At 38.1% G+C, this 22,284-nt stretch overlaps 1 protein-coding gene across 1 annotated transcript in view; it reads left to right on the top strand.

Annotated features, from left to right (window-relative positions):
- The window catches only part of GABBR2 (gamma-aminobutyric acid type B receptor subunit 2), a 426,007-nt gene that overhangs the window by 284,299 nt on the left and 119,424 nt on the right, over positions 1-22,284 (top strand). The window contains 3 exon segments of the mRNA XM_032220456.1: positions 1,140-1,247; positions 8,341-8,440; positions 8,443-8,462. Coding sequence (XP_032076347.1) covers positions 1,140-1,247; positions 8,341-8,440; positions 8,443-8,462 — 228 coding nt within the window.

The raw sequence follows: 22,284 nt of genomic DNA, 5'->3' as shown, positions 1-22,284 counted from the left end.
ATTTGAATACTTCTTTCTGTTGAAATATGATACGAAATTGCATTTTGTTTTTTGATAATTTGTCACCAAAATGTGGTAATAAAACTCATGGGAGTTCTGGGAATGTTATAAGGTTGTGGTCAGCAATGGTAATGCCTCCTTTTTAAATTTCAATGATTTTTTAACTGTAAATTTAGTTTATCATATTTACAAATCCAATTGAAATCAATAGAATTGAATTTGAATTGAATTTATTGAATTTATTATATTTCTATGCCGCCCTTTTCCCAGAAGGGGCTCAGGGCAGCTCACAACCCAAGTCAGGGGGGGGGGGGTAGGGGATACAAATAGGGGGGAAAAAGACATGGACAAACAATACCACAATTTAAAAACAATCAACAGCCGCACCATTCGAGCAGGGACAGGAACTCATCAGCCCTAGGCCTGTCGGAACAGCCAGGTTTTAAGGGCTTTGCGGAAAGCCTGGAGGGTGGTGAGGGTCCGAATCTCCACGGGGAGCTCGTTCCAGAGGGCCGGAGCACAGAGAAGGCCCTCCTCCGAGTGGTCGCCAGTCGGCATTGGCCAGTGGATGGAATTCGGAGGAGGCCTAATCTGTGGGATCTAATCGGTCTGTTGGAAGTAATTGGCAGCAGGCGGTCTCTCAAGTACCCAGGCCCAATACCATGAACGGCTTTATAAGTGACGACTAGCACCTTGAAGCGTATCCGAAGTCCAATAGGCAGCCAGTGCAGCTCGCGGAGGATAGGTGTAACGTGGGTGTACCGAGGTGCACCCACGATCTCTCACGCGGCTGCATTCTGGGCAAGCTGGAGTCTCCGAATGCTCTTCAAGGGCTGCCCCATTTATGTTTCAGTTCCCTTCACTTTGGACTAATTTAGGTATTGCTAAATCTTCAACAGATTTTTCTTTTTCTTTCCTGTGCTAAAGTACATTATAGCTATTATTTATCATTCTCATTTACAACTAATTCATAATTTTGAGGGGGAATTGTATATGTTATTTAACAGGAGAATCCAGCAATTCCAATAATTTGTGACTGTTTTGTTGCCTGAATCTTTTCCCTTTTGCTAAACCCACATATTGTTTGTGAGTCATAAGATACTTGATAGGGAGGAAAAAAAGTCTTGTCTTTGTTTCAGATCCGAACCTGGATTCTTACAGTGGGTTATACGACTGCATTCGGAGCGATGTTTGCAAAAACATGGAGGGTTCACGCAATCTTCAAAAACGTAAAAATGAAAAAAAAGGTGAGGTTTTAAAATAGTTTTATTAGCTCATGTCTGATTGCTTTCTACTTTTTTGTCTAACTGCTGATCAAAAATATCATTGGAAATCTTCATTTGCTGCCTCCACATGTTGCCTATTTTCCATAGCTGCTTACATTCTTGTACCTTACATTGGATACTCATACAAACATATACGTATATTATGTGTGAGCTGAGGTGGCGTAGTGGTTAGGGTGCAGTACTGCAGGCCACTTCAGCTGACTGTTATCTGCAGTTCAGCAGTTCAAATCTCACCGGCTCAAGGTTGACTCAGCCTTCCATCCTTCCGAGGTGGGTGAAATGAGGACCCAGACTGTGGGGGCGATATGCTGACTCTGTAAACCGCTTAGAGAGGGCTGAAAGCCCTATGAAGCGGTATATAAGTCTAACTGCTATTGCTATGTCATAAATTGGCATTTGACTTGAATCAGGTTTACAAGTCCCAGGATGGAGGGGCCTTGAATGGTGAAAGCAATCCAACTGAAGAAAAAGTTCTTAAATATTAAGCCAGAAGTAAATTAAAATTGGTTGTCAGGGTTGATACATTGCCATTTTGTTCTTAGGGCCCAAAAGGAAGACTTAGCTTGATGCACACCTGACTTACAGATGCTATTCCAATTTGAAAAGTTAGGCAGAAAACTCTCCCAAACATTCCTGAGTTTAGCATTTGCAATTTTTAAAATAGCAATAGCAATAGCAGTTAGACTTATATAGCAAGCAATAGCAATAGCAATTAGACTTATATACCGCTTCATAGGGCTTTCAGCCCTCTCTAAGCGGTTTACAGAGTCAGCATATCGCCCCCACAGTCTGGGTCCTCATTTCACCCACCTCGGAAGGATGGAAGACTGAGTCAACCTTGAGCCAGTGAGATTTGAACTGCTGAACTGCAGATAGCAGTCAGTTGAAGTGGCCTGCAGTACTGCACTCTAACCACTGCACCACCTCGGCTCCTTAAATGCTGGGTAGAGTAGATTCATTAATTCAATAGATGATGCACATCCCTAGGTATAGGATAGACAGCTTCTATTGTGTAGTACTGTAAGTAATATGATAAGGTAGATATATTGAGGCTGCATATGGTGTGCAATTTTGGATGTGAAATAACATATTCTTCTAAAATGGGTGTAATTTATGACTGAAGCTGTATAGCTTGGACCTGGGCATATTGCCACTGTGCTTATTTTGCTTGTCTAGCTGTCAATCTAGACTGATAGAAATCATGATATATGACTGCCAAGGGCCTTTGTCTTGGATTTCATTGGCTGGCTCTTCTTTTGTAATCTGCGTGTCACTGGCCTTTTGTCAAAAAAACAGATTTGGCAAATGCAGGTTGAGGAATTACATATTCTATGGTGTGATCTGTATGGAAGAAACAATGAACTGTTGGAAATAATAGAGAATAGGTTTTCCTATACTATTTATAGAGAGTTCCATATTTTGTGAATTAAGTGCAAACTGCGTGGGTGGAATGGAATGTTCTATCTTCTGTTTCTTAGGCTAACAATTTTTTCTCTGTTGTCCTTCAGAAGTTTGAAGTTTCTGATTATAATTAAGTAAAAATCATCAACTCCTAAGATTTTGCCTTCTACCTTTAAACATTGTATAGGAAGTGCTGCACTGGGAAATGCTGAATTACATAGTATGTAGTAGTTGATATGATTAATGTGATATGTGTATCCAGTTATTGTAGTTTATATGCTAAGATTTGTGACATGACATAATGCAGAAATTCAACCACTTTGAGAAGCAAACTGTAGCTTAATGCAATATGTGTTAGTGCTATATCGTGGAGAGACATAAATAAAAAAATGCTGGTGCAACTAAACAGAAGTTGATTGCTATTTATTTACTGGAAAGATTTTTATGACCATCTAACTTTCATGCTTGATTGTGACTTCAGGTACCAATTACAAGTAGAACCAGTAATAGCAAGGAAACCAAAGCAAAAGTGACATGCCAATAGCATACTGTTGGTCAACATAAACTTTACTTCCTGTTGTGGCCCAGCAGGAGCCGTTGGAGCTGCCACCAGACTCCAACAGCGAGGGGCCCTATGAGTCGGCTCTGGAGGATGTGGAGGACCCTGGACAGGGTTCCGACTCCGAGCAGGGCGCAGAGAGACTGGTTGGCCACCAGGTGGTGCCTGAGCCTTGGACCAGTGGGGAGGAGATAAGGGAGTGATCCAGAAGCCAGCAGTGAGTTGTTCCTGGATGCACACCATCGAAGAGCTAACTCGGCGTCAAGAACAACTCCCGAATAGGTGCAAACTGGCTGAATCCCACCACTGTACCCTTCCTAAGTAATGCCGAGGATAATATACTGTGGAGATAGATATGAAGATCCCTAAAGAGATACAGCTAGTCCTTTGTTAACAACCAGAATTTCCATTGTTGAGTAAAGTAGTTGTTAGGTGAAACATGTAATTGTCCTGCTTAATTCAGGTAGTCCCGGTGCAATCATTAGGCCAGGACCTCTTGCTTTTCCTGCCTTCTCATGCTTACCTTTGCTCGAACTGCCCCCCAGCCTATCTCCCCACAGCTGCTGTCCCTTCCCAAGGCTCTCACATGGCCTCACCGAATACTTGTGAAGGTGTACAGAGGCCTCACAAGGCTTTGGGAGATGCATCTCATCATTGGTGGAAGCTGACAAATTGGTCTCCTTTTATTGTAGATTCATGTTAGATTTCTGCTTAATTCAGTGTTTCTCAACCTTGGCAACTTGAAGATGTCCGGACTTCAACTCCCAGAATTCCCCAGCCAGCATCCGCGGATGCTGGCTGGGGAATTCTGGGAGTTGAAGTCCGGACATCTTCAAGTTGCCAAGGTTGAGAAACACTGCCTTAATTCATTCTGATTTATAAATACGGTTTTTTTGGGGGGGTCATTTGATAGAGGTAAAAATCTCCATCCTAAATAAATTGGGCATGACCAAATGCACTGTTCAAATGCCATCTGTTGAAAATGAACTGCCAAGTGGTAACTTATATTTAATGTTTCCCAGAACTGTCGTTCATTTCAAAATAAGAAAAAATTGAAACTTGGTACTTAAAACTTCAAAAAAATGAATTACTGTATATACTCGAGTATAAGCCTAGTTTTTCAGCCCACTTTTGGGCTGAAAAAAGCCGCCTCGGCTTATACTCGAGTCAGTGAAAAATTTGCCCGAAATGGAGGAGAAAAAGGGGCGGGGCCATGCCGCTGGGTGACACTCGTGAATGGCCCAGTGCCCCTGTGAGTTTCCCCTCCCTCTGTGTCAGTTTGCCGTGCAGCGCGCACCGCACCATCCCCCCTCCTCACGTTCTAATGTAATGCAGGGCTGTCTTAAGATTCCCCTTCCTCCCCCTGCCACTCTGCAACGATGTCCCACCTCCTCCTTGTTATGGCAAGCAGCCACATAGCGATGTCCCACCTCCTCTGGTACAGTGATCCAATGATAGGAATCACTGTGCCGTGTCATAGGAGGCGGGACATCGCTCCCGCGGCTGCACGGGACATCATCACAGCGGGACATCAGCATCATGAGGTGAGTGAAGTATTTCATTGAATACACTGCTAGTTTACTGTTTTTCTTTGAAATAAATATTCAAAAACATTATTGGTATCTATTTTTATTTTTGAAATTTACCGGTAGCTGCTGCATTTCCCACCCTAGGCTTATACTCGAGTCAATAACTTTCCAGTTTTTTGTGGTAAATTAGGTGCCTCGGCTTATATCGGGTCGGCCTATACTCGAGTATATACGGTAGAATATGCCTCCTAATTTCATGTGATCAGTGGTATTTTTTTCTAGAGCAGTGACGAATAAAATTCTTTTCCTTGAATTTTTTGAGGTATCCCAATATATTTTTAGTAAGGACGATTAGACACCCTTAAAAAAAAAACATTCTGAGAGGAACCATGTGCCAACCGTAAGAGATCAAAGAAGCAAAAGGATAGCGCCAATACCATCCATCATCTCTGTTTTGGACATGATTTTTTTTTTCCTACTGACATTCTCTTTTTTCTTTCTTTTTCTGTTTCCCCCTTCTCTCCCTCTCCCTGTCCCTTCCAATTCAGAAGACTGATTGCTTTTGTCAGACTAATCACTTTTGCCCTTCCAGAAAGTCATGAAAACCAAGCTATTCTGGTGGGCTTTGGGTAATTGAATTAATCATTGTAAATTAGACTGTTAATTGTATATTATTGAATAATTATTATACAATTGGTGCTGGTTTGGGTGGTATTATTAAATTATGGCACTAGAAGCGTGACCCGACAAATGCGCACTCGACAAAAGCGCGCCGACAAAACCGCGGTGAAACACCGCGACGTCATAAACGCACCCTCAACAATGCGCCGACAAAACCGCACCCACAAAGCGCGATTTAAGTTAAGGTAACGGTTAGAGTTAGGGTTAGGGTTAGGGTTAGGGTTAGGGTTATTAGGTTGTTATTAGTTGTTTTTTGAAAGCGCGCTTTTGCCAGCGCGCTGTTGTCGTGCACTTCTGAGTGCATTCGTCGGCGCAATTTCCACCTTACAGTTTTCTCGCCGCAGTTTCGGCGGCGCGCTTTTGTCGAGTGCGCATTTGTCGGTAAACCCACTAGAAGTGTAGTTAGTTGGACAATTTGTAGTAATATTTTTGTCAGGAACCTTTCAGTATTATGCTGCTTACTATGAACATTTGGTTATAGTTTTTGTAAGCTTCCATAATTTGAATGCATTTGGGAGCATACAAATTTAATGTATCAAATTAAATTAACCTCTTGCTTCAAGGGCTTTTGAAATTCGGCTGACAGCCACAGGTTGCCCATCTCCAAAAGGACAAGAGTATTGGGGATTTATCCAATCCAGGAATATATAAATGTACAGTTGGGGACAAGGTCTACTGAAATCAAAGTTTCATATTTCTGAAAGTATATACAGAAATATAGTATAAATTAATGTCATTTCAAAATCCATTCAAATATAAGAATTAAGTTAGATCATGACAACTGATGTAAACACTATCTATATGCAACTGATTTACCGTGGATTCACAGTTAACTGCATGGTTTCTATTAAATGAAGCATAGTCAGAACATGAAAATACCATATTTTTGGAGTATAAGACCACCAAAGCATTAGACGCACCAAGGTTTTGAAGAGGCAAATTAAAAATAGTAGGTTGGTAGATAGCGGGATAGAAAGGGAGAAGGAGAGAATACAGTAGGTAGGTATGGAGAGAGAGAGAGTAGGTAGGTAGAGGGAGAGAGCAAAATACAGTAGGGAGGTAGGGGGAGAGTATGTAGGTAGGTAGTAGGTAGGTAGGTAGGTAGAGGGAGGGAGAGAGAGAAATACAGTAGGTAGGTAGGTTGAGAGAGAGAGTAGTTAGGTAGGTAGATAAAGGGATAGAGAGAGAGAGAAATAGAGAGAGAGAAATACAGTAGGTAGGTAGGAAGAGAGTAGTAGGTAGGTAGTAGGTAGAGGGAGGGAGGAGAGAGAGAGAGAGAATACAGTAGGTAGGTGAGAGAGAGAAAACGCTGTATTCGATGTATAAGACGCACCCAGATTTTCCGCCTCTTTTTTGAGGAAAAAAGGCGTCTTATACTCCGAAAATACGGTAAATATTTAAAACAGGTCTCAGCAGTTTACAGACTTTAGCTTATTCATGTAACCTCAATCTAATTTTAACAGCCTTTTGCAAAAAAAAAAAAAAAGTTGCCTTCTAGCAAGAGAGATCTGTCACATCTAGTTGTCTGCTGGGCAGAAAAAAAAATAAAGTGAGGAACTGATGGCAGAAAAAAATAGAAGAGTGAAGAAAGAGATAGTGAGTTGGTCCATCCACTTTTGACCTGACGACTCACGCACTCTCTTGCCTTCAGCCCGACCTTTAGTGGATTATCCTGAAGAGAATAATTTTCATTAGGATGGGAATAAGATTTTCATCTTAAAAGAATTGAAGGTATTTTGGGAGAGCCAATTTGGTGTAGTGATTACAAACAAGGAAGCTGAGTATTTGTCCCATTTTGGGACAAAGCCAGTTGGATTACTTTGAGCTAGACCAGTGGTGAGTTTCAAAAATTGTTCGAACCTGCTCTGTGGGTGTGGCCTCCTTTGTGGGAGTGGCTTGCCACCCATGTGACCAGATGGGAGTGGCTTGCCACCCATGTGACCGGATATGAAGATGCCAATGACACTTGTCAGAACCACCTTAAGTTACCTCACACACAGCACTGGCATGCATAAATATGATGTAAACTTGTTTTTTAAAAGGCATCTTTGGTTTGCGTTAAACAACTTCAACACACGCAATGTTCTGATTGCACCACAAACGCAGTAGTCATCCTTACCTTTCACAGAGGCACTGAGTTTTATAAATATGAGCTTGATAGTGTAGAATAATCATATCCAAGGACCAGTGGTGGGTTTCAAAAATTTTGGAACCTCTTCTGTAGGTGTGGCCTGCTTTCCGGGTCCACTGGTGGAACCTCTTCTAACCGGTTCGGTAGATTTGACGAACCGGTTCTACCGAATAGGTGCGAACTGGTAGGAACCCACCTCTGAGCTAGTCAGTTGTTTCTCTCAGCCCTGGGAAGAAGGCAGTAGCAAATCCCTTCCAAAATCTTACCAATAGAACTGTGGAAACTAGTCCAGGCGGTGGCTAGTATAGCAAGAGAGTAATTGCTTATTGTTTTTAAAATTGGAGGTCCTCTTTCAGTGCAGTGTCAAATGTTTTATTTTACATTACTGTCATGTACAAGGGTAGAAAAAAATTCGAAAAGAACTTGGCTTATAATTTAATTGTATTTTTCCTGAACTATTTAAATTGTAAGAAAAAAGTTTTTTCTGTTTATGAAGAATGTATTTAAATTCAACTTTTCTATTGTCCTCTTAGTGTTTGATTTATATATTAATGTTTTTAGACCGTGCTAGCAAACAAAAAAATCAAATAAATGTAGGTTGTGGAATGAATTTTACTATGGTCAAGTAAATGAAGATCTTATGCATAATTCAAATGCCTCGTTAACTGTGCATTGTCTGATTTATGGCTCTTAACAAAGAGTCTAGAATACCCCAGAATTCAATGTAAAATCTTCTTTATTTTGTTTCCCTAGATCATTAAGGACCAAAAACTAATGGTGATCGTTGGAGGAATGCTACTGATAGATCTTTGCATCTTGATTTGTTGGCAAGTTGTTGATCCTTTGAGGAGAACAGTGAAAAATACAACATGGAGGTCAGTCATGTCAGCTATTTTATATTAATGGTGTTTCAGTTGGCTGTTAGATTGTAATGCAAAATAAAATGAAAATATATCCAAAATGTAAGGGATATATCTTTTAGTGGATGTATATACACAAAGAGAATATGTGTGTATGTATTCACATCACACAATGGAATCCAGGATTTCTACCCATGCTTAGAGGTTTTAGATGCAGAATATTGTAATACACAAGGGATTTGTCTGCTAAAAGTCTATCAGAGATGGTGTTGCAATAAATAATAGATTTTCGGACTCCATTAGCAGATTCATGAGGAACTAATGCAAGCTACACATAAAATAAAAGCATAATATGAAGTTCCAAAGATCACTTTCATCAAAACTAAGCTTCCTCTTTTATTGTTGATCTTTAGGTATTGTAATATCACTGTCTATTACTTTGCTCAAATTAGTTGATTTATGCAGAATGACTAGTCCAATTTGCTATCATTTTAAAAAAGAGTCACTTTGGAAATATTTAGTCAAGGATGAGGTGCTCATAGTATATTGTTCATTATTAGATTTGACAGTTGTGTGTGGTAACAATTTCTTGAAAGGAAGGAAATAAACTTTCTTGTAAATATATAATAGTGAAAAAGTGCTTTGCCTGCAAATTTCTTTGTATTGCAAAAATGTTGATCTTTAGGTATTGTAATATCACTGTCTATTACTTTGCTCAAATTAGTGATTTATGCAGAATGACTAGTCCAATTTTGCTATCATTTAAAAAAGAGTCACTTTGGAAATATTTAAGTCAAGGATGAGGTACTCATAGTATATTGTTTATTATCAGATTTGCCAGGTGTGTTTGGTAACAATTTCTTGAAAGGAAGGAAATAAACTTGCTTTAAAATATATAAATAGTGAAAAAGTTCTTTGCCTGCCAATTTCTTTGTATTGCAAAAAATGGGTTTTGTATTGAAGTAAAATATGTGAAAACATAATTAAAATGCAAGTTCTTTTTATATTATATTTACCTATATTTGCTGGAGGTCCAATTGGTTAAAGTGCTGGATTAAGGCTAGTGAGACCTGAGTGTCTCCTATTTGCATAAGCACAGAAGCCAAAATGGTGACTTTGGCCCAATTATTTTATTTATTTATTTATTAATTAGACTTATATACCGCTCCCTAGGGCTATCAGCCCTCTCTAAACAGTTTACAGATTTTTAGCAAATTGAGTCAGCAAATTGCCCCCACAGTCGGGTCCTCATTTCACCCACCTCGGAAGGATGGAAGGCTGAGTCAACCTTGAGCCGGTGAGATTTGAACCGCTGAACTGCAGATAACAGTCAGCTTGAAGTTGCCTGCAGTACTGGACCCTAACCACTGCACCACCTCGGCTCTTTCAGCACTAGGAAGAAGGCAGTGCCAACTCACTTCTGGAAATGTTGCCAGAAACTGCAGGGATTTGCCCATGTAGTCACCCCGAATTAAGACTGACTTTAACAAAAGGTGAACAACTTTATGCAGTCTTCATTTTTTATTTATTCATTTGAATGTATTAGTTACGCAACTCCAGTGAACTATGGACTGACTTGATGGCTCAAATAACCCCCTCATTACAATTCCTATGTACATTTGATTTATGAGCAAAATACGGTATATTTAACCAACAATATTGAATAACCTAATGGATTATGAAAACCTTCAAGTATTTTTTGTGCAATGGCCAGTCCTTGAGAGCCGAGGTGGTGCAGTGGGTAGAGTGCAGTACTGCAGGCCACTTCGCTGACTGCTATCTGCAGTTCAGCGGTTCAAATCTCACCGGCTCAGGGTTGACTCAGCTTCCATCCTTCCAAGGTGGGTAACATGAGGACCCAGACTGTGGGGGGCATTAGGCCGACTCTGTAAACCACTTAGAGAGGGCTGAAAGCCCTATGAAGCGGTATATGTCTAACTGCTATTGCTATTGCTATTGTGTTTTGTACTATACAACTTTGGTGGGCATTCCTCAGGTTTTCATTAGGTGGCCTTTTCTGAATAGATTGGCTTCCCAACAGATTATCTACTCTGACATAATTGCACCATCCGTCATTAAAACTATATATTTATGGAATTAAACAGGGTTGCGTGTGAATGGTACAGGTTATATCAAAAGTCGATCCCATGGATAATTATTATATATATTTCATTAAATGTTTGGATTGGTTGGTATTTTTTCAAAACAATTCCTTACTCTGCTTGACACCATCTTTGAATGTTTTTTTTTCTAAAATGAATACATAACAAATAAAACATTGTGATTTATCTATGGGAAATGGAATGAAGATAGTACAACTGAAAAGTAATATGCTTTGAATGTAAAACATTGTACAGCGAGCTTCTGGCAGATACAATATCTTGGAAAAGTTGAGCTACCCAGGTACAATTTATTACTAAACCAAATTTACATACTCATGTTGGAACATTTGTTAAGAGTAGCATTTATTTTATGTATGGTTTACTTTTATTAGCAGCCAACTTTCAATATATTCACATAAAATTTTTTTCTAATTTAGGCCTACTCACAATATACACACACGCTCCAAGCAGAGGTGGGTTCCTACAGTTCGCACCAGTTCGGTAGAACCGGTTCGTCAAATCTACCGAACCGGTTAGAAGAGGTTCACCAGTGGACCCGGAAAGCAGGCCACACCTACAGAAGAGGTTCCAAAATTTTTTGAAACCCACCACTGACACACACACACACACACACACAGACTCACACAGAGAGAAAAAGAGAAAGAAAGGAAGAATAAAGAAAGAAAAAAGGAAAAAAGAAAGAAAAAGAGAGAGATGAAAGAAAAAAGGAAAAAGGGACAGAGAGACAAAAGGAAGGAAAGAGAGAGAGAGAGGAGAGAGAGAGAGAGAGAAAACACATGGCCAGCAAGCCACTCCCACCAGGTCACATGGCTGGCAAGCCACTCCCACAAAGGAGGCCACACCCACAGAGTAGGTTCAAAAAAGTTTTGAAACCCACCACTGCTCCCAAGCAACATGCAATAAACTTCCTTTCTCGCATTCATGAATTCCTCTTTTTTAAAAGTAATTTTTATTAGTTATAAGGATATAAATTCAAAAGAAAATGAGAGTAGTGGGAAAATGGAAAGGAAAAGGAAAGGGTAAAATGTAGGGTAAAGGAGGGAGCACTGATTCCAAATCATTTTAGCACACTAGAATAGGATAATAACATTACAGGCTTTTTACTTTACATGCTAATATATATTAGCCACTTTTGTAGCAACAAGCCTATCTAATTATCAAAACTCAAAGTCAAAGTTTCATTTTTTTTCTATCTCAAGTAGTTTCCAAGTAGAAGCAAAACTGGATGTGTTATTTTCTTTGATTAAGGGCATTCACACATTTCTCAATAACTCCCTGAAGAGCATTTCCCAGAGTTTCATAATTCTCTACTATTTTCACCTTTATAAATCAGAATCTTAGCTTTTGTCCCACGTTTATATTTATGTAATCCACTACGTTCTCCCAAAATTTGGTATGTACAGGATATTATAGAAACATGTTTTAAAGGAGCATTATTCATATCTCCAATGAAATGCTGTTTTTGACACTCCTTTTCTATGCAAACATAATGGAGTCCAGTAAGTTCTAAATAATATTTTTTTTATTGTATAAAAAATAATTTGAAGTCCATTGATATTTTTGGTTTCTGGAAAACCAAAAAGAGAGCAATGGGTTACTTAATGGCTGTGCAAAACAAGGTCATAAAATCAAGTCTGGTCATATTGTGACCAGCTTTATGACCGTCATAATGTACAACCATAATTGCAGGCTCAATTACGGTTATAATTTGAGGATTACCTATACTCATCTCATTCTCATCCATTCTTCCATGTATATCATCATCTGATCATCGCACTGGGTTGATCCAACTTATTTTTTAAAGTATATTTCCCCTCTCTGTTAATTCCACAACATCCTTCCTCCTCTCCTCATTGAAAATGAGCGTAAAAGTCATCTAGTCAAGCTCTGTTCAACTCAGGATTTGCTAGAACCTTTCTGACTGAGAGACCGTCCAACCTCTGTTGAAGATTCCTTATGGGAGAGAATTCAACACATCATGTAGCAGCCTATCGGGAAGTTCCTGAACCTCTCCTTCCTTGTTGTTTAACCCATGAGCTTGTGTTCTTGATCAACAGATAATAAATCTGCTTTGTCTTTTGGGTGACAACACTTTAGCTATTTGAAAATTTATAATACCTTCCATTAATCTTTTTTTTTTTTTTTGATAGTTTAAACAATACTCGACATTTTAAACTGCCCTTCATGGGGAAAGTTTGTTTTCAAACCTTCACCATTTTGGTACTTCTCTGAAATTGCTCCAATTTGCACTGTCCTTTTTGAACTGTGATGCCCAGAATTTAGCAAGATATTCCACCAAACATGGTCTCATCACAGCCAAATAGAATATAAAATCATTTCCTATTATGTAGCTTTAACACCTTTTATGTAAATATGTTTTATTTTCATTTTCATTTCATACAGTCACATATATACTGTGCATAACCGGGGCCATATAACATTGAGCAATAAACACAGCCATCCTTGTCAACAATACTCCCCAAAATGCAAACCCAATATACCACTTCAACCCTCCATACACCCTTTCTTTCACTTTTTCTTTTTTCTATTTTTTTTATTTTAGATGGAAAGTTGGAGGGGGGCGAAAGAAAAGCTTTAACACCTTTTAATACACCCCATTAATGGTAGCTCTTAAAAACCTCAGCTCATTTTGAGATTTAGCCCTTCCTCCCTTCCTCCCTCTCTCCCTCATTAATTCATGTGTTTTATCATACATTTCTCTTACATTCCAGATTAGAATCTTATAACATGGTCATCAAAATATGGTTCTATGTTGCCAAATTAATGCTTTTACTAATTTAGGAGTAGACTAGATTATCAGCTTTAGTTATACATACACAGTATAACAGTATTCCTAGCTAGTGATAAAGATAATACTTGTCACTTCTAGCACTTTTTAAAGTCAGATTCTATAAGCATAATCAAAGCCCAATTTTTTTTAGCAAGCATGCTTTTGTTCTTTCTCTACGAGCTAAGAACTTTAATTTAAAGCACCCAGCCAACCATCACATCCAACCAACTAGGAGTTATGTGCAGTGTGCTATTGCTACACTCAATATACTTTTATATAGCAGTTATCTAAATATACCATACTATAATACAGAAATAGACATTTAATTTTATTTTTTTATATGCTGCCATCAAAGCCAAATTTCCCAACTGGCTTATATTTTTTTATTTCTTATACAGTTTTTTTGTAGATTGAACTGCAGTACAAATTTAGGGAAATATTAATATTGAAATATACTGTACTTCTGTTTGTTCACTAGATAGGGAAATACAATTATGCGTGCATGAAAATCAAAGCTGTACTCTCTTCTATCACTCCAGTTGATGTTCAGTGGTCACCAGATGCTTACACTGATTTAACTGGGTTGTGATTCCCTAATCTCTTCCATTCACTAAAGGGAGATGAGGCTTCTTTTTAATGTCCAAAAGCAATTAGTCTCTGATTTAATCTCTTTCGCTGTACAACTGTGAGATGAATTGGTGCACAAATAAAATATCAGAGACAAGATCAGTATCCCCATTAAAAAACTATAATGCTGCATATCATGAACCTGATGAAATATTTTGCATAGCATTTACCTACCAAGATTTCTATACACCTCATAGAGTTGGGAGATGCAGAAGAGAGACAATGCCTGCAATGAGAAAAAGGTATCACTGTTTTTGCCTTTATTAAATCAGATACTGACCTTTTAAAAGTTTAGCATTTATACCAATCTCACCTTCCAAAACTGATGGAATTGTGGAAAAAAGAACTAAAAGAAAGAAACTAGAAACAGTTTAAGACCAATCAACTGAAGGACTGCCTTCTTTTTCATATTAATCTCATAATCCTTAAAGGTAATTTCATGAATCTTGTTCCAAGAATGTTATGGGTATCAGGGATAAGACAAAGCCATCTTTGTATTTCTCGAATGTGTTCTCCAGAGTGAATTCAGCATGATATGTGGCATTCATTGATACACTAGTATTTTAGAAGTTATTGGAGGTTTTAAAATAATTTTATCTTCAATTATATTGATTCTAAACATTTGTTCTGACTTGTTAGGGGACCTCCAAAGAATTTATGTCAGAAAGGCAGTATGTAAGTAGCTTAACCTTGTTAAAGAAGTAGGAAACTAATAATATGCTATGAAATGAGATTTAGCAGTCTGGTCTGTCCAGACTATATTGGAAAATTTTTATTTGTGACAGAATTAGATGTGAAGAGGTGTTAACAATCTCATGTTACAGTTAGCGAGTATCTTCTCCCATTGCATTTTCCCAGTTGTCTTCCCTAGAGTTAGCATATATTGACGTAATTCATATTGAAAGTAATTATTGAAGGATGCAATCAAAAGTTGTCATAAGTAAAAAAAAGGGTAAATGCAGTTGTAAGAGTTGAATAAAAATAATCCAAAGAAAGGTGTTTTTTTTTTACATTACTGACTGTTCATATGAACAATTTAGTCTTGAATGACCATAAGTAACATTAAATCACTAGGATTTATAGCATTTATTATCAAATGGATGATGCTTTAACAAAATGAAAAAGTAGCTCTATTCACCATAAAAAATTCCTCAAACCCTATTTTGGACAACATTAGATCACATAGTAAGTAAGCTTTGTAACTTTGTAACTTTAATAAAATTGTATGCCGCCCACTCCTAGGGGACTCTGGACGGCTCACAACAAAGCAAAGACATAAAATATTAAAATACAATTATTTAAAACAAAAAACACCATTCAGTCACCGTGGGGCTGGAATATTACTCAACAGCCCCAGGCCTGCGGAACAGCCAGGTCTTAGTCACTTTACGGAAGGCCGGGAGAGTGGTAGGGTCTGGATCTCCGTGGGTAGCTCATTCCATAAAGCTGGCGCAGCTACAGAGAAGGCCCTCCCTCGGGGGGGCCGCCAGCCGGCATTGTCCGGTCGACGGCACCCAGAGGAGGCCCAACCTGTGTGATCTTATCGGTCATGGGAGGTAAATGGCAGGAGGCGGTCTCTCAGGTAGCCAGGTCCAGTACCATGTAGGGCTTTAAAAGTAACAACTAGCACCTTGAAGCGGGTCCGGAGACCAATGGGGAGCCAGTGCAGCTCGCGGAGGATAGGTGTAACATGGGTGTATCTGGGTACACCCATTATCGCTCGCGTGGCTGCATTCTGGAGCAACTGCTTTCAAGTTCTCCAAAATGTTTTTATTTTTAAGAAACAAGATAATAAATGGAAAGGGAGAGGAAGAAAGCAAGTAGTAGATTTTTAAATCATAAACCTATGCATTTAATTATATTTTACAATTAAATTTAGAAGTGGCACTAGGCAAGCAAATTAAGCTCAATTGCAGCCTTCACAACTTAATGCCCTCCACATATTTGAATTCTAATTTTCCTCATACTGAACCAAGACAGCCACTGTCCATGTTCACTGAAATGATGAGTGTTGTAATCCAACACATCGTGAATATATCTAATTAGGTAAGATTGCTTTATCAAATACAGGAACAGAAAATATCTGATTCCTGTTGTTGAAAGTATGAAACAATTTGGCTTTTAAACCCAGTCATGGTGCTATTGCTAACTGCCAATTCAAAGAGTATTTAAAGTATCAGAATAACGCTCCATTCTTTTTTTTTTCTTATTACCTACTTTACAGCTGCTGTTTTATCCTCCTGTTTCCAGTGTTTTTTCTCCTCAATTTGCTTTGCTTTGACAGTATGCATATTTGTATATCTGTTTGTGTTCCCACAACTATCTTCTGCACACACAAGATGTCTTTTTGGCAAATTAGAGCATATGCTGTTAGCATACCTTCGTTTCCTTTAATCCTTTCTTGATACTAGAAATACCTTGATGCGTTAGCAAGCTAATCCTAAGACCACGGCCTGAAATTCAACAACCTTTTAAAACTAAACAGCTCTAGATTTTGTCAGTGCCTACATCGAAGAACATCTGGGCTGTGCAGCATTTCTGATTCAAGTGCTAAATTTCTTTTGGAATATGAAGATTGCTTATGTAAATACTTGTCTGTTAGTCTTTAATGCTGTCTTTGTATAAAAATATGCAGTGAATATTTGGCAGAGTCAGGGGTGCTATGGCGGGGGCAACAAATGCCATCTGCAGCAACCTTGAATTGCAGCAGAACCCCAAAATTAAATCAAACTATATTTTTACTTGCCTGAAAAAAATGCAGCTGCCAAATTAGCCATCCTTCAATTCACTTTGCCAGAGCAGATGTTATAAAAAGAACAATAAAAACTAGGAAAATTGCATTACAATGAACCATTAAAAAATTACTTAGAAAAATATTTCAACTGGAAATTTTTTCAGTTTTTCTATTTTGTCAGAAAAGGGCTGATTGAAATACTGAAAGGAACACATACCAGGATTTTATATCTGGAGTGGTAATTTCTTTCCAGCTATACAAAATTATCTTTTTAGCTATGCCTGCACTCTGATGAAGTTCCAAGTATTGTTGAAAATTTGACTGTTCTCCTACGCTTTTACATAGGGTGGTTGTGAACCCCTCTAGATATCTTTTTTGCTTGAGATTTTGGTGGGTTTCAAAAATTGTTCGAAACTACTCTGTGGGTGTGGCCTCTTTTGTGGGAGTGGCTTGCCGCCCATGTGACCGGATATGAAGATGCCGACAACACTTGTCAGAACCACCTTAAATTACCTCACACACAGCACTGGCATGCATAAGAATATGATGTAAACTTGTTTTTTAAAAGGCGTTTTTGGTTTGCGTTTAAAACAACTTCAACACACACAATGTTCTGATTGCACCACAAACGCAGTAGTCATCCCTTACCTTTCAGAGAGGCACTGAGTTTTATAAATATGAGCATGATAGTGTAGAATAATCATATCCAAGGACCAGTGGTGGGTTTCAAAAAATTTTGGAACCTCTTCTGTAGGTTGGGCCTGCTTTCCGTGTCCCCTGGTGGAACCTCTTCTAACCGGTTCGGTAGATTTGACGAACCGGTTCTACGAATAGGTGCGAACTGGTAGGAACCCACCTCTGATATATATGTACGTACGTATGTATGTATGTATGTATGTATGTATGTATGTATGTATTTAGTGTCACAACCTCTGGTATGCCCAAATATGGCAAAGGAGGAGAACCTTGTGGCTTAGTGGTTAACACAACTGCCTAATATGTAATACAGCACAGGTTCTAATCCCAATAAGGGTATGGCTAGCTGATGAGAGCTAAATAGCTTGAAATAGATCTATACTAGTCTCCCTTTATTTATTTATCAGCACAAACACACACACACACACATATATATAGAGATCTCACACTACTCCTGGAAACACCAAACCTGAAGTAGTCTGAAGCCGCCTGAAGATGACGAATGAGACTTCGTCGAACGTCGCCAAGACATCTCCAATTCTACGCGGGAGAAAACCCGAACAACTAGAGACCTACATACTAACACCCGCGAAAACCTCAGAAAACATATATATATATATATATATATATATATATATATATATATATATATATATATGTGTGGTGTGTGTGTGTGTGTGTGTGTGTGTGTGTGTGTGTGTGTGTGTGTGTGTTTCTTTTTGTGCTGATCAATAAATAAGAGAGACTAGTATAGATCTATTTCAAGCTATTTAGCTCTCATCAGCTAGCCATATATATATATATATATATATATATATATATATATATATATATATATATATATAATATATATATATATATATATATATATATACACACACACACACACACACACACACACGCATACATACATACATACATGATCTATTTCTTTTTAAAGTATAAGCCATCAAACTATTGCATTATATTACACTACATTATATATATTAGCCAATTGGACTACAATGTTGTATATTAGCATTTAAAACTTTTTTTATATATAACTCGTGTGTTAACTTAAGTTGTAGAAGGGAATGGAGTGAAAACATTGGAGAGTCAGTTGTTGTGATTAATGTTGAAAGATTGGTGTTCCCATTTATCCCTACATCCCTGTTCTTTATTTTAGCCACATGGATTTTCAGGTCAGGAAGAATCGCTGAAATAATTACTTCTGATACGTTGCGTAACTTTCACCAAATTTCATTTTTTACTGTACCTCTTTGGATCCTTCCAGTGTTACAACGTACATTTTTGAAGTGTCAGCCAGCCAATTAATATGACTGTGTGGGCAGGTTTACTTGCAATTGATGCATGTGTAGGTTCTAAATAAAACACAAAACATTTGCTAAGTATAGAACACATGGTTTAGAAGATAGTACCAATAAAGGAGAATATTTGTAGCTCAGGGTTGAAATGAGAAGTCCTTGGTGTTCTCTGAGTTTGGTTTTTTCTTGCAGTTGTTTCATTACCTGAACTAGATAACATCATTAGTGCCACATTAGCACTGATGATGTTACCTAGTTTGGGTAATGAAATGTCAAATTGTCAAATGTACAAATATAAATTGTTTAAAGTTAGCCTAGCAAGGAGGAGCTGAGTTCAATGTAAAGATGTTATTAATTTTCTATTCTTTTTCAAATATATTTTAGACTGTTTTTGTTAAAGATTTATACCGTGTATGGGTTCTGGGAAATCGAGGGAGGGAAGGGGGGGAGGGTATATTAGGGTTGATGAGGGGTGTTAGATTTTAAAGTAATATGATTGCACATGTATACTGTCTTCTCTTATTTTTTCTTTAAAACTAAGATATGTTAAGTATATTGATATGGAAGCATAAGTACCATCAACATAGAATGGAGTTTGCTCAGAAGCTGAAATACACCAAGTGAATGAGAGGAAGAGTGGGAAACAGAGGAGAGAAGAAAGATAGGAAGAGAGGGATAGGAGAGAGGGTAAGGGGGGAAGATGAGGAGGATAAGGAGGAGTGGAATGAAGAGAGAGGAGAAGGAGAAAGGAAGGGGAAGTAGAGTAGGAAAGGATGATGGAGGGAAGAAAGGAGGTAGGAGAGAGGTAGAAGAAAGAGGTGTATGGAGAGCAGAAGAGTTAATAACGGGTTTTTATCTTTCTGGGCGTTGATGACAAGAGGAACTGATGTAATTACTACTTAATACAATAGGATATTGGCTATGTAATAGTATACATGTGATTATATGTTATGAAAATGGAAAATAAAAAAAGTATATTTGAAAAAAAAAAGAAAACAACCAACTCAGAGAGCATCAAAGACTCCTCAGAAGGTGGTACCTTTAGCTTGATATTCCCAGAATATATCTATTAATGTACATATGAGATGTCATCATGAATGACTGATTATTGTTTTAGGAATAGCCCTCTCCTTTTTTTCTATTATATTGCTTATTCCAGCCAGAGTCTAAATTCGCTTCTTCATGTGGAACAAACATAATCATCATTTACTCTAGCCCTCAACTGTTTTGCTCCACTGTAGTTGGTTGATTGATTGATTTTGTGTTTTTGAGTCAGTATTGACTCTGGGCAACTTCCTGAAATTGCTCCTGCAGTGTTTGTGAAAAGGTTTTGAGAAATGATTTGTCGTTGCTTCCTTCCTTGGGCTGGAGAGTGAATGATTGGCCCAAGATCACTTAGCTAGCTTTGTGCCTAAGGTGGGGATTGGAACTGATGGTCTCCTTCACTACTATATCAGAAGTTATTATTTTTACCTTTTTTATATCAAGTTAATAAAGGTATCACTAAATGCAACTATTTGAACTTCGCAAGTCAGAACACCTTATGAACTACTAGCAAAGATAAACTTAAAAGAGGTCTTTATCTTAGGCTAGTATAATTTAACCAGACTTACACAATCTCACAATGTTGTAGGAAATGACAGGACACACAAGCCAGCTCTTCAGAGAAGGAAAAGTTTATTTGCGCAGGTTCATAGCAAAGAATAAATGGCCTGAACACCGAGTGAAATTCAGGAACTTCCTTATACAGTTTATCACTTCCAGCCCAAGCCATCTGTTAGTTTTGGAAACACCCCTCAAGATTTTCCCTTGAGTTACAGCAATATTATGTCTACAGGATGTCATAATACATAGGTCAGCTAACGGACATGCATAGCTCGTATTTTGAGGAACTAACAATATGTGTCTACCAAACAGATTAACAGCCAAGCCAGCAGATGGGCTAAAATAGATGCTTTGCCTCAGCATATTTCATGTGCAGCAGGGGTGGGGTTTCAACCGGTTCGCGGCGGTCCCTGCGAACCGGTTGGTCGCCGAACCCGGAAGTAAGTAACTTCCAGGAATGGCGAAGGGCGCGCCCGCCTGCCCGCGGTCCTTACCCGGTTTTGACGAGTTCTGCGCTTCCACGCATGTGCAGGACCGCATACAGCACCTGCGCGATCGTCCAGGAGCAGCTGGAGCGTCACGCAGATGCTAGTACGCATGCGTGCACCGCGCGCATGCACGAGGATGCCGCCGGCCACATTCCAACCGAACCGGTTGGAACGGGGCGAGTATGTAAGCCGCCCTGAGTCCCCTCAGGGAAAAGGGCGGCCCTATAAATCCCAAATAAATGAAAAATAAATGAAATGAAACCCACCCCTGATGTGCAGACTTCCTTCTAACCTGTGTCTAACTGCACTATGTCCTAAAAGCAAACCTTGCAATTTCTATATGAACAGTTAAAGCTTAATATCATGAAACCCTAGTTTGGTTCAGGCTGAGGCCTACTTTGGTTCAGCCTGCCACCTTAACCCAGATCCTAGGAAGATATGTTTTTCAGTCTTGTTGAAATACCTTTCAAACAAGATGCTCTTGAGTTTTTCTGAATGGAAAACATATGGTCTACTGAGAAATAATCTCCTCCATATTAAACATCTTGCTCATGCTTGATGTTTGAACACCAAATGACTCCATTCACTATAAAAATGGTATGTCCGCATTTTCAGTTTTCTTTTTTTAATGTGGAACATCTTTCTCATTCAGCAGTGCTTTGATTGTAGAGCATCTTTTCATAAAAACTGAGCTAGCTCCCTCTCTGTTGCGATATGCTTTTCAATAACATTAAATACAATTTAATATCTGTTGAGGTATTATCTTTATTAATTGCTACTGTGTTCTACTTTTCCATTGTTTTAATAGTATAAACTTATGTTGCTTGATTAATCTTTAGCCGGGACTCTATTGTGGAGCCAAAAGGCATACAAAAATCTCTATTTTGAATTCTTCTAATTTAAACCATTCAAAGAAATAGCTAAAACACAAATAATTTTTTTTGACTTAACTCATTTTAAATTTTATATTTGCCAAAATATTTTCAAAACTTGCATTTTTGTATTATTTTTTTTAGCATTTTCTGTGATGCCTATTTTTAACCGCTATTGCTTTTAATTACTTTCGGAGTAATCATTTTGCTATGCTGCTTTTGATTTCATTTCATATACATATTATCTGTATTTTTATTCTATCATAGTTTGAGTTATACTAAATTCAAGAAAAAAATGCAGAAATAAATAATTGCTATGTATATACTGGGTAAGAGGCAGTATTACATATAGAAGAAAGAAGTATCTACAGTTGTTAAAAATTAGCTTGAACATTTTGGAGATACTATACATTCAAGGATACATTTTAGATGCTTAATTCAACAATCTGATTCCAGCCCCAAATCTTCAAAATTAATTGAATTAAAGCTTGCACTTTAATGCTTAATTCGTTTAAATAAAGTAGTAGTTTAAATGTTTAAATAAAAATGTTTAAAACCACATTTTTCTCTGAAGCATTGAATCTCATTTTATTTTTA

This window comes from Thamnophis elegans, chromosome 6 (assembly GCF_009769535.1).
Source record: "Thamnophis elegans isolate rThaEle1 chromosome 6, rThaEle1.pri, whole genome shotgun sequence".
Classification (NCBI taxonomy): Eukaryota; Metazoa; Chordata; class Lepidosauria; order Squamata; family Colubridae; genus Thamnophis; species Thamnophis elegans.
This window is presented reverse-complemented; position numbering and strand designations above follow the sequence as displayed.